Source organism: Mytilus californianus, unplaced genomic scaffold, assembly GCF_021869535.1.
Source record: "Mytilus californianus isolate M0D057914Y unplaced genomic scaffold, xbMytCali1.0.p SCAF_11, whole genome shotgun sequence".
Lineage (NCBI taxonomy): Eukaryota > Metazoa > Mollusca > Bivalvia > Mytilida > Mytilidae > Mytilus > Mytilus californianus.
In genome coordinates, this window is record NW_026262593.1 from 40,068,488 (window position 1) to 40,081,154 (window position 12,667).

General features: G+C 32.3%; 1 protein-coding gene across 1 annotated transcript in view; it reads right to left on the bottom strand.

Moving 5' to 3' along the window:
• The window catches only part of LOC127720067 (complement C3-like), a 76,785-nt gene that overhangs the window by 35,954 nt on the left and 28,164 nt on the right, over positions 1-12,667 (bottom strand). Inside the window, exons 11-17 of the mRNA XM_052226463.1 lie at positions 10,422-10,538; positions 9,572-9,637; positions 7,964-8,158; positions 6,208-6,357; positions 4,293-4,367; positions 2,363-2,459; positions 1,034-1,282 (exon numbers count right to left, since the gene is read on the bottom strand). Coding sequence (XP_052082423.1) covers positions 1,034-1,282; positions 2,363-2,459; positions 4,293-4,367; positions 6,208-6,357; positions 7,964-8,158; positions 9,572-9,637; positions 10,422-10,538 — 949 coding nt within the window. The remainder of the gene's footprint in view (positions 1-1,033; positions 1,283-2,362; positions 2,460-4,292; positions 4,368-6,207; positions 6,358-7,963; positions 8,159-9,571; positions 9,638-10,421; positions 10,539-12,667) is intronic.

A 12,667-nucleotide genomic window follows, 5' to 3' on the forward strand; every position in this document is an offset into this window, starting at 1 on the left:
AAAGTTTAGAGTAAATCTACCTGAGCATACTCCAGTAAGATTGAGATATACCAAAAATTCCATTATATTTCATAGAGAAAATCCCTTATCTCGGGAACAACAATCCAAAGTTTTCTTCATCAATTTAAATAGTCATTACAAGTTTCATGATGTTTGGTAATGGTGCTTCGAAACACCCAAGATATGTTTATGACTCATACATATTTTTCTGCAATGAAATGCAGGGTAACCTGGGATTACTTCCTAAAACTGTCAAATTCAAGGGAACTTCCTAAAACTATTAAATTCAAGGGAATATTTTTTTCGACCCTCTTTCGTATGAAACCTGATGTGAAGTACTATGATTTGGTGGTATTACACATTAACTACAAAATTTCATGAAATTCTAATGTCTTGTTTCAGAGGAGTGGGGCTGAAAAACTTGCAGTAGTATATTATGGCCAAAATTTTTAATTCAAAGGGGCACAACTCATAGAAAATACATTGAATCATAATTTCCTGTCTATATGCACATCTACATTGTATGTCCTTATTATCTACAAAGTTTCTAGGAAATTCTGTAGTGTGGTTTCAGGGGAGTTGGGATGACAAATTTTGCAGTAGTATATTTAGGCCAAAATTCTAAGTTCAAAGGAGCATAACCCCTAGAAAAAAATTTAATAATAAATTCCTGTTGATATACACATCTTCATAGTATGTCCTTATAATCTACAAAAATTCAGGAATTTCTGGTGTGTGATTTCAAAGGAGTTGCGATGACAAGAACAGGACGGATGGACAGGCAGGTAAAACATTATGCCCTACGCAACGTTTTTACGTGGGGTATAATTAAATCTGGTATGCTATATTTATGTACCAGATGTAATAACCCATGAAATGCCATGTGATGGTTACACAATTTAAAGAAACATCTATAACCAAGAAGCTTCCTTTCTTTTTTCAGGTCTAATGCTACCGCACCTGTTAAGTTAAAAAATATATATATATTTTGTACATGTATTCACACAAACCCTTTCAATGAGGTTTTACTTACCAAAGTCGAAAAAGTCTCCTCTATTTTCCAACATTGCATGTGATATCATATGTTCAGGATTACTTAGTCTCTCTTCATATGATTTACAACATCTATAGAAAGCTTTGGCACATCTAGAACTTTTTATTAGATTGTGAACTTTCTGTCCTTCTGTGTAACAATCACTGGCAGCTATAAAATGGGTCTGGCCATACTGGAAAGCAAATCTTCTTCCAGCTTGACAACATGGGTTTGTCTCTTCACTTGGATCTAAATTTGTACAGCAAATCTTTAAGGATACTTGTTTTTGAAACTTTTGAAATTAAGAACAGGTGTGGTCTAACAAAGTGACTTTTCCCATCTAAATTGGACCAAATCAGAAATCCAAGTTATGACAGTCATTCTTAACACCCTTGTAAATGCCACTTCTAGGACACTGTGGGTGTCACATGTGGAGCAGGAGATTTGAGGGAATTCAGTATCATTGGCAAATCTTTGATTATCTATGTTCAAAACGTTTTACATTCAGGGCATTTCATAACTCAACACATTGAATTGACACCTATTTATTGTTGAATATAGAATACAGAATGGACAAAGGGAGTGTGTCAAAGAGATCAAAGAGCAGAATACAGCCCAAGGCCACCAATGGGTCTTCAATGCAGAGAGAAAATCCTGCATCCTGATAGGGGCTTCAGCTGGCCCCTAAACAATAATGTATTTTAGTTCACCAAAATGGACGCCACACCCAACTCTGAAACATACAAATCAACCAAAATCTAATTGGGACAGGCACAAAATTGCCGCGGAGTTAAACTTGTTTTGTGAGATGTCAACCCTCCCGTATACCTCTAACCAATGTGGAATAAAAAAACACAGCAAAACGCTCAGTAAAACTCAGCTTAAAAGAAGTCCTAGTCTGATGTTTAGAAGTCTATAAATTGACCTCTAGATATCAGGTGTTTTTATGTTTTGTTGTTTCTTGCATTGTTTTTGTAGGATTCCTGATTCATTAAGTTACACTCTACCTTTCCTTTTAATCACACCTAAAGCTACTGCCTACTGATTCTCATCTAAAACAAAGATAGCCAACATTTATTGTAACAATTTTTAAGTGCTGTTCTGAACTTTGAGTTTCAAATATGAATATGATACTCAAGTTCTTTATGAAAAATATGGTTTATGTGGATTATATTATGCATAATATATATAATGTATAAGATTTTCAAAAATATCAAATTGGAAAATTAAAAACTTCTAATAAAAATAGGTAATGACAAGATATTCAGATCCCTGTCCATTTTATCAAAATAACAAATATTTATTTTTTGCAATAAAAATTAAAATTACTTATGGATCTTTTTCTTCGACCAGTTGTAGGACATTGAACACTGTCTCGTTGACTTGTTTGAACATCTGCATTGGTAAGAACTGATAAACCAGCATCCTGTTGTAAAAGAATTTATTCAAGAAATTAATCAAACTAGAGGTACTGCAATCAAAGTTTACATAATGATACCCCATCCATTTGATTTGCAAAGGGACACCCAGAAATTAATCAAATGAAAAAACAAAATAGGAGGTGCACAATGGCAATATATGGTGAATAATATGAAAAGTTTCTTTAATTATTTAATAACTTATCCAAAAATTCATATATCGAAAAATATTCATGGAGTGTAGGAACAATGGACTATTCCATTTAATATCTGAAAAATGGGTGTGAATGTTTTTTTCTTAGGGGTATCAAAAGTCATTTCTTAGGGGTATCGATTGGCTCACAATATATCTGAGAGTTACCCATTTTTGTTTCTGTGGGGTCTTTTCTTGTTTAAATATGTAAAAATGAGGGGTTGATGACACAATTTGGCATCTGAGGGGTTGTAAGCCAAGCATCTGAGGGATTGAAATTTGCCTGAAAATTTTCTTAAGAAGGTCTTTGACAAGGTAACCATCCACTACCTATGTCCAGAAATTAAATGAAATGGCCCAATACATTAATTCACTAACGAAGTTAGCACATGAGTGAATTATCAGTGTTGTTCTGTCACTCATTGAATATTTAATTGTATTTGAATTCCTGGATAAGTTATTCTTTTTATGATGTTGATACATCAAGAATAAATGGAGAATGTGTCCATGGGACACAGATGATGCCCCCACTTGCATATAATTTTATAAAGGGACATAACTCAAAAACAGTTAAAGTGAGGCAACCTGGATTTGAATTTGATCTGTGTTTTGTGGTAATAAGCATTGTGTATAAGTTTCATAACATTTGGTTGAGACAAACTAAAGTTAGAGAACAGAGACCAATTTTGGGATATACGGACGGAAGGACAAGGGAAACACTTAATGCCCCCTCCGCTGACACGGGGGCATAAATATTATGTAGAAAATGCAAAGGACTGTGTATTTTTCTAAAGCATTCTCATTTCATTTTGATGCAATGTCATAGACACGGTCATTGCTGTATGACATCAGAGGAGTGAAATTGCAGGATTTCTTTCACCTGCCAATAAAATGACAGACAGACTGATGGGCTGAAAAAAAAAGTAAGTTAGCAAAATGTCATACTTGACCCCGAATATTAAGTCCAATGTTTTAAGAAAAGAAATATTTCACTCTCATGAAAAGACATGTGATAAAATGACCTGAAACTATTTTTGTTAATGCTTTTCTTATAACTGTATGACATGGACACCAACTAGGCCAAAAACAAAGATTTTAGTAAAATTTGATAAAATTGTCAGGATTTCAACCAAATTTAAGCCTAGGAAACATACAGTGCCAGCTTCAACAAACATGGAAGTTAGGTAAATTTTTATAACAAAATTAATGTTATAAGATCCTTTTTTTATGACACATGCCCTATCCTTCTAGTCCTAAAAATGGAAATTGACCTGTTTTCATTGAATTTCCTTTCAAAATCAAAATTTGTGCTTCAAGTGACGTGACATCATAAAAAGAACCCTTTACATGATTTCCTATCTAGGCATTGTTTAAGCTATATGAATCATTGTTAAATTGCTCAATAAATCCCTATTCGAAATTTTAGCTACAATAGGGGCCATATTAGGGCCTTATAGAACCTACTCCTGTATTTTGTCTGGTTAATAAAAACATTCCTAAAATTTCTGAATTTATAGGTGACCATAAATAACAATAAATTCAAAAAGATTACCATAACCCACACTTATATTTGAACAGGTGAGCTAAAATAACTCAAATCTTCAAAATCAAATTACTACGAGGACAGTTTTACTGTAAATAAACTCACCTCAAACACTTTGTTGACATTAATTCCTCCACCTACACTGCAACCAAGATCATGATCACTAAAGGATGAAAACATCTGTAAAATAAAACTAAGCTTGAAAATAATGTTTGTTTTGTTATGTTATCTATTTTCAGAGAAATAAAATCTTCGTTTCTACTCAAAATCAAATCAGACACCATTCAGAACAAGTTTTTCAGACATGAGAAATTTTCTTCCATGACATATCCTTTTAATCAAAAGACTTTGGTAAATCATTACCAAATAAATGATAAAATTTCTAATTACAGAAATTCAGTGTATGTACAGCATATTCTATGTTATTCAGGTTTCAGACATGGTATGTGACAATCCCAACTATATTTCCTGAGCAGAAGTTCCATTCGGGGTAAAACTAGAGGCTCTCAAGAGCCTGTGTCGCTCACCTGTATTTACTGATACTTTGGAAATCATGTAAAATAAGGCTAAAATCATAATTAATAGTATTACATATTAGATATTATAATGATATCTAAGATAATAACAAACTAGAGGCTCTAAAGAGCCTGTGTCGATCACCTTGGTCTATGTGCATATTAAACAAAGGACACAGATGGATTCATGACAAAATTGTGTTTTGGTGATGGTGATGTGTTTGTAGATCTTACTTTACTGAAAATTCTTGCTCCTTACTATTATTTATCTATAATGAACTTGGCCCAGTAGTTACAGTGGAAAATATTTTGTAAAAATTTACAAAAATTTACAAAATTTATGAAAATTGTAAAAAATTGACTATTAAGGGCAATAACTCCTTAAGGGATCAATTGACAATTTTGGTCATGTTGATTTATTTGTAGATTTTACTTTGCTGTACATTATTGCTGTTTACAGTTTATCTCTATCTATAATAATATTCAAGATAATAACCAAAAGCTGCAAAATTTTCTTAAATTACCAATTCAGGGGCAGCAACCCAACAACGGGTTGTCCGATTCATCTGAAAATTTCAGGGCAGATAGATCTTGACCTGATAAACAATTTAACCCCATGTCAGAGATATAAGCCAAAATCTACATTTTACCCCTATGTTCTATTTTTAGCCATGGCGGCCATCTTGGTTGGTTGGCCTGGTCATCGGTTAAACTAGATACCCTAATAATGATTATGGCCAAGTATGGTTAAATTTGTCTCAGTAGTTTCAGAGAAGAAGATTTTTGTAAAAGATTACAAAAATTTACGAAAAATTGTTAAAAATTGACTATTAAGGGCAATAACTCCTATAGGGGTCGACTGACAATTTTGGTCATGACAACTTATTTGTAGATCTTACTTTGCTGAACATTATTGCTGTTTACAGTTTATCTCTATCTATAATAATATTCAAGATAATAACCAAAAACTGCAAAATTTCCTTAAAATTACCAATTCAGGGGCAGCAACCCAACAACAGGTTGTCAGATTTGTCTGAAAATTTCAGGGCAGATAGATCTTGACCTGATAATCAGTTTTATCCTAGTCAGATTTACTATAAATGCTTTGGTTTCAGAGATATAAGCCAAAATCTACATTTTACCCCTATGTTCTATTTTTAGCCATGGCGGCCATCTTGGTTGGTTGGCGGGGTCATTGGACACATTCTTTAAACTAGATACCCTATTGATGATTTTAGCAAAGTTTGGTTAAATTTGGCCCAGTGGTTTCAGAGGAGAAGATTTTTGTAAAAAAGCTAACGACGGACGACGACGACGACGACAACGACGGACGACGGATGACAGACGCAAAGTGATGAGAAAAGCTCACTTGGCCCTTCGGGCCAGGTGAGCTGAAAAAAGTCTTATTTTTCCCTGATGTTTCATGAATATGTACTGCCATCTCTGTGTAGTTATCCAATTGCTAAACTTGACACATTTGTAATCCTTAATATAAGTTATGATACCTTTTCTTTCTTCAGTCTATTTTTATCACTAATTTGATACACAGCTTTGTCTATGGCCATAAAGCCCACTTTACTGAGCGGTGGTCCAGTGACATTAATCGTCAGCACAGACTTTGGACTAATTTCTGTGTTTGGCACCATTACCTCAAGCTACAAAGATAAAATGTTCATATATATGGTCGATAAAAATTGTTTTTTATAACGCATACATACATTTCTTAATTTTCTGATGCCTATGCCTTTAAATTCAAATCAGACCTATAATGATTGCTAAAATAATTTTAAAAAAGTCTTTGCTATGTTTAAAATGACTAAACAGGTATGATGTAATGTTACACTACTATTTCAGGTTAGGGTGAAAGTTGGCGCCTGTTAAAAACGTTTAAACCCACTGCATTTGTTTGCACCTGTCCTAAGTCAGGAACCTGTTGTTCAGTGGTTGTCGTTTGTTGATGTGGTTTATAATTGTTTCTCCTTTCTCGTATTTTTATATAGAATAGACTATTGGTTTTCCTGTTTGAATTGTTTTACACTAATCATTTTGGCGCCCTTTATAGCTTGCTGTTCGGTGTGAGACAAGGCTCTGACCTATAATTGTTTTTTACTTTTTACACATTGTGACTTGGATGGAGAGTTGTCTCATTGGCACTCATTCCACATCTATGAACACAAAAATAATTAAATTCTAAATGGTCCAAAACAGACAAACTAGTGAGATAAAGAATAAAGCAGTTACAACCTTAACTATAGCTAATCTATTGGCATGTTACACTAATATAAGATTCTAGCCCCTTCCAATGTTCATTGAATCAATTCTTGTCGAAACTAAAGATCAAGTAACCAACTTTTTTTCAACTGACTTTTATTACAATTAAAGATGTGTCCTACTGACAAAATATTGATCCTTAAACTTAAAGTTGCCTAGATCTGGACTTTCATATAAAAAAAAGATTGAAGTCTTTTCAAAAATTTGTTCCTAAAATGAAAATAACATTGTGCTCTGGAAGGGTAATACATGTACCTGCCTGTCAACTTTTCAAAAATCTCCATGGGGGATTTTAAGCAGAAGAGGACCTGATGCATCTTTTTTACTTGTCATCAGTGTTTTCAATTTAATATTCTACAGTTTTAAATGAGTAAATATATGTTATAATGTATTTTTAACTCCTTTAAATGCCTTCTTGAAGGTTTTCAGTTATATAATGTAGAACTTTAAGTGTCAAGTCAACATCTCTCATGGGGGTAATCCCCAATAAATTTGGCTAGTTGGCAGGTTTGTAATAATAAGTAACTAAAATTGTCAATATATACTGTAAATTCAGAAATTATTGAGATGTTTTTATTAATGCATAAAATCTGACAGTTTCAAGTTCGAAAAATAAAAAACTTGCATTCATAATTTCAGTATTGATTTTTCTTCATAAAATTTTTGCAAGCACATTAATTAGATTTTGCATTTTCGCCATAAGAAAAGGATTAGCATTAACAAATGAAAGCACTAATTTAGGGCTATTCCATTAAAATGTATGTGGGAGGGTAGGAAGGGAAGGTTAATTATTGAATGTGGGTCATGGGTCTTTTTTCAGTATGCGTCTATTACCATTATGCAAAATTATTTAAAAAATGGTTCTTGGTTGTAGGGATATTTTGAAAGTCCCTTCCTACCCTCCCACATACATTTTAATGGAATAGCCCTTAAGAATTTTCAGTGTGTAAAAACCAATATACAAATCCATATAGCCATACAAAAAAGTACCTCTTGATGATTACAAGAAGAAACAACTTCAATTACAGCAGAATCAGCTGCTACTTCTGTAGATCCTCTCAATCTCTGATTAAAGGCATAAGTCACAATACGCATGTTAGGTGCCATGTCACTGTTGATAGTTTGTAAGAAAGAGTTACTTCCCCTAGACTGTAAAACTGATAAAATTCTACCACCTGAAATCAGCTGAAAATATATGTTCATTACAATAGAATGAAAAAGTAGGTGTGACAAGGAATTATTTGACTTAGAATGAAGTATTATTATACTATAATGAATCATAGGTAGTAAAGTCTGAACTGTAAGAATGAATATTCAACAAGATTTTTACATAGAAAGAATGGATAAATTTCATTTTTGTTCAGAAATGTCAAATTTGCTATGTCTTGACATCATATGGGATTGGAAAATATCAAGTGCATAAAAGAACTACAAAAATATTTAAAGAAGAGATGTATTTCATGTATATGGGTCAATATCTCTAATGGGCCTCAAATTGAGGAACTCAAAAGTTGTGCGTAAACAAAAAATCTCTGTGTAGTGATATTGCACATGTTTCTATTTTTAACAAGTGACTGAGCTTAACCATTTGTGTCGATTTAGAAAGAAGAGGACCATAGAATAAATGTGTAAAAACTATGGAGTTATTAAATGAATTCAAAGTATTAAATTTTCAAAGAACTAATTGTGTGAAAAAGGGGATTTTTTACCACAAGGAGCTGCATCCCGAAAGGATTTTTCAGGGTATGCTAATTTACGGAAAAATGAATCACACTTCATACCCCGAAAATTTAACCACATATGTGAAACGATCCATCATACATATCCAAGTTTACGATATGGACTGAGCTACAGAAGAAAATGTTACCATTACCACCTATGGAAAATCAATTGTGCATATTGCCCCATATAGACATTGTGGTAGTGTATCTACTTGGTTTCTCATACTCAAATATTTCTTATTAAAATTTTAATACCAGTGCCTTGCAGTGATGCCATCACAACCATACTCAAAAAAATTATATTCAAATTTCAATAAGAAAATCAGAAATATTTAAGAAGTAGTGAACTCAAATTTTAAAATACATAAACCATGTAAAAATGCATATGAGAACCTGTAAACAAACTAATTTTCAAGAGCAATTTATTTTTTGCAACCTCTGCAAGTAGATAAATAACATGAATATAAATCTTTGCGAACTTGTCAAACTTTGATCTTCTCATATATTAATACAAAAAAAGAATGTAGAAAAACAGTGTAAATAAATTGCTGTGAAATAGGTAAGAAAGAGCCAAACATGAAAAAGTATCTACAAATATAAGTTGGTTGATATTTTGTTCCTTTGATTTGGGAAAGATAAGGTTTTTCAAAATTCTATATCTGAAAATCATTCCAAATTGCTAGAATCTTTCAAAATATTGGATATAACGTTTGAAAAATTTAATAAAGATCTTACCTCTTAAAATGTCTTTTTTCTATCAGATGTTTCTCACATTATCTTAAACATGCACATCACAGCTTTTCAATTTAAATCATGTTGTTAGTAACACTTAATTTTAGAAGAGAAAAAAAACAACAAAAAGTTATATATGCCTTACCAGGTGGTAAAACTCAGTTGATCTTAATCTTCTGGTTGAAATTTCAGCAGTTAATCTCCCATCATTCTAGAACAAAAAACTGATGTATAATGATATTAGCTACTCAATTTAAAGTGGTACTAATAAGTATTGTGATTTGTTGTGTTTATACCTAGTAATACTGATGATGTCAAGTTAAATGGTCTCCTTACAAGAGTACTCAAGACAACTTTGACAATTATAACAACTATTTCCATGGCATGGTCTAACTAAGTTGCAATATATAACTTTTAAAAAAAGAAAAATGACAAATTTAGAAATAACAGTGTGAAAAGCCTCTAGAAGTCTTCATATTTTTTGTTACTTGGTAGCTGTCTTATTGATGTATACCCAACGTAACCATGTTTCACACTTAACCTATGGTAAAAGCTGAATAAAACCCTTCTAGTATGTTTTGAATTACACATCTTCTACTAATGGAACAAATTCAAGTATTCAAGATAGTCTTTGTTTTGTTATAAACTTTCTTTAGCATCTTTCTTATTGATAATACTCATCATAGATACCAGGATTAAAATTTTGTACATCAGAAGACCCATCAGTGACGATCAAATTTAAAAAGTTAAAAAGGCCAAATAAAGTAGGAAGTTAAAGAGCATTGAAGATCCAAAATTCTGAAAGATTTTGTCAAATACGGCTAAAATAATCCTTAGTATTTCGAAAAACTCAAAGTTTTGTGAACAGTCAATTTATAATTATGACCATATCAATGATAATTCATGTCAACACACAAGTGCTGACTATTGGGCTGGTACCGGTGAGGGTATAATGTATACAAAATATTTCATAAAGAATGCACATGGCTACTTACCAATGTAGGTTTGACTCTGATAAATCTGTTAGATGATGATTGCATGGCTGCCACAGCAAATGTGACCTCTGACTGTACTGTATTAGCATAGTTATTTCTATCTGCATCTGTTTTTATCTAAGCAATCAAGTAAGGATAAAATATTATACCAACAAGAATATGTGTCCATAGGAAAACATACCCAGCATGCACTATTACATTTGAAAATTCAGTGAACTGTGTAATTTGTTACAAAACCCTATTTTCAGTTCATAACGAACATGTGTACAAGCCTGGTTACCAACGAAATCTGAGAAAATTGGTATCCCATAATAGTAATAAATCCATAGTATATGAAAACTAGAGGCTCTCAAGAGCCTGTGTCGCTCACCTGTATTTACTTATGCTTTGGAAATCATGTAAAATAAGGTTAAAATCATAATTAATAGTATTAGATATTAGATATTATAATGATATCTAAGATAATAACAAAATACTGTAAAATTACTAACTCAGGGGCAGCAACCCAACAACAGGTTGTCAGATTCGTCTGAAAATTACAGGGCAGATAAATCTAAATATGACGAACATTTTTTATAAACTAGATACCCTAATAATAATAATGGCCAAGTATGGTTAAATTTGATAATCAGTTTTACCCTATGTCAGATTTACTCTAAATGCTTTGGTTTCAGAGATATAAGCCAAAATCTACATTTTACCCGTATGTTCTATTTTTAGCCATGGCGGCCATCTTGGTTGGTTGGTGGGGTCATCGGACACATTTTTTAAACTAAATACCCTAATGATGATTGTGGTCAAGATTGGTTAAATTTGGCCCAGTGGTTTCAGAGGAGAAGATTTTTGTAACAAGCATTCTGAGAGTATTGCATGGCAATATCTAGTCCCCTACCAGGTAAAAATTCATTATACTGGAACAAAATGCTAAATTGTTCTATAACTTGTCATGGTGTAAACAAAAAGAAAATATCAAGTCAATATCTTCAAGCATGACTAAAACAGTGTGGAAAACTGAATATATGAGTGAATTTTTTCAAGTCCAAGGACCATAACTCTGCACAAAATTATCAGACTGAAACAAAAATTTTAACTTGATCTGTAACTTGTCATGATAAAACTATATACCAATTGTCAATCAATATCTTCAAGCATGATGAAAAAAAGTGTGGAAAACCTATAACACTCTAACATTAGATATGATTAATAGTTCTCTAAAATTAGATATGATGTAATACAATGTATATCTATTTTCAAATTACAATCAAATATAATTAATAGTTCCAAATTTTTTTTCTTTCATTTGTCACAAACTAATATAGATTTGTAACTTATCTATAAAATGTCAACAACTTTCATCTAAACAATGTAATGTTATGAAATATAAACCTTAATAAAATGCTCCGCAGGGCGCAGCTTGATAAGACCGCAGAGGTCGAACCCTGAACAGTTGGGGCAAGTATGGACACAACATTCAAGCTTGATACAGCTCTGAATTTGGATTGTGATTAAATATTTGACACAGCATAGGTTTCTGACACAGAATGAATGTGGTCTAAGAACTTAAATATTTTAAATTGGACATTCACCTATTATGGTCCAATATCCAAAATCTAAATACATGGTCAGATTCAACATATCAAAGAACCCCAGGAATTCAATTTTTGATGAAATCAAACAAAGTTTAATTTTGGACCCTTTTGACCTCAATGTGGACAAAGTTGATAATGGGGCCCAAAAATCAAAAATCTAAATACATGGTTAGATTCAGCATATCAAAGAACCCCATATATTCAATTTTTGTTGAAATCAAACAAAGTTTAATTTTGGACCCCGATTTGGACCAACTTGAAAACTGGGCCCATAATCAAAAATCTAAATACATGTTTAGATTCAGCATATCAAAGAACCCTAAGAATTAAATTTTTTTTAAAATCAAACTAAGTTTAATTTTGGACCCTTTGGACCTTAATGTAGACCAATTTGAAAACGGAACCAAAAATTAAGAATCTAAATACACGGTTAGATTCGGCATATCAAAGAACCCCAATAATTCAATTTTTGATGAAATCAAACAAAGTTTAATTTTGGACCCTTTGGACCTCAATGTGGACCAATTAAAAAACGGGGGCCAAAATCCAAAAACTTAATACACGGTTAGAATCAGCATATTAAAGAACCCCAAGAATTCAAGAATAAAACCCCATTGAAATTGGTCAAGAAATAAGCAATTTATACGAAGTATCTTC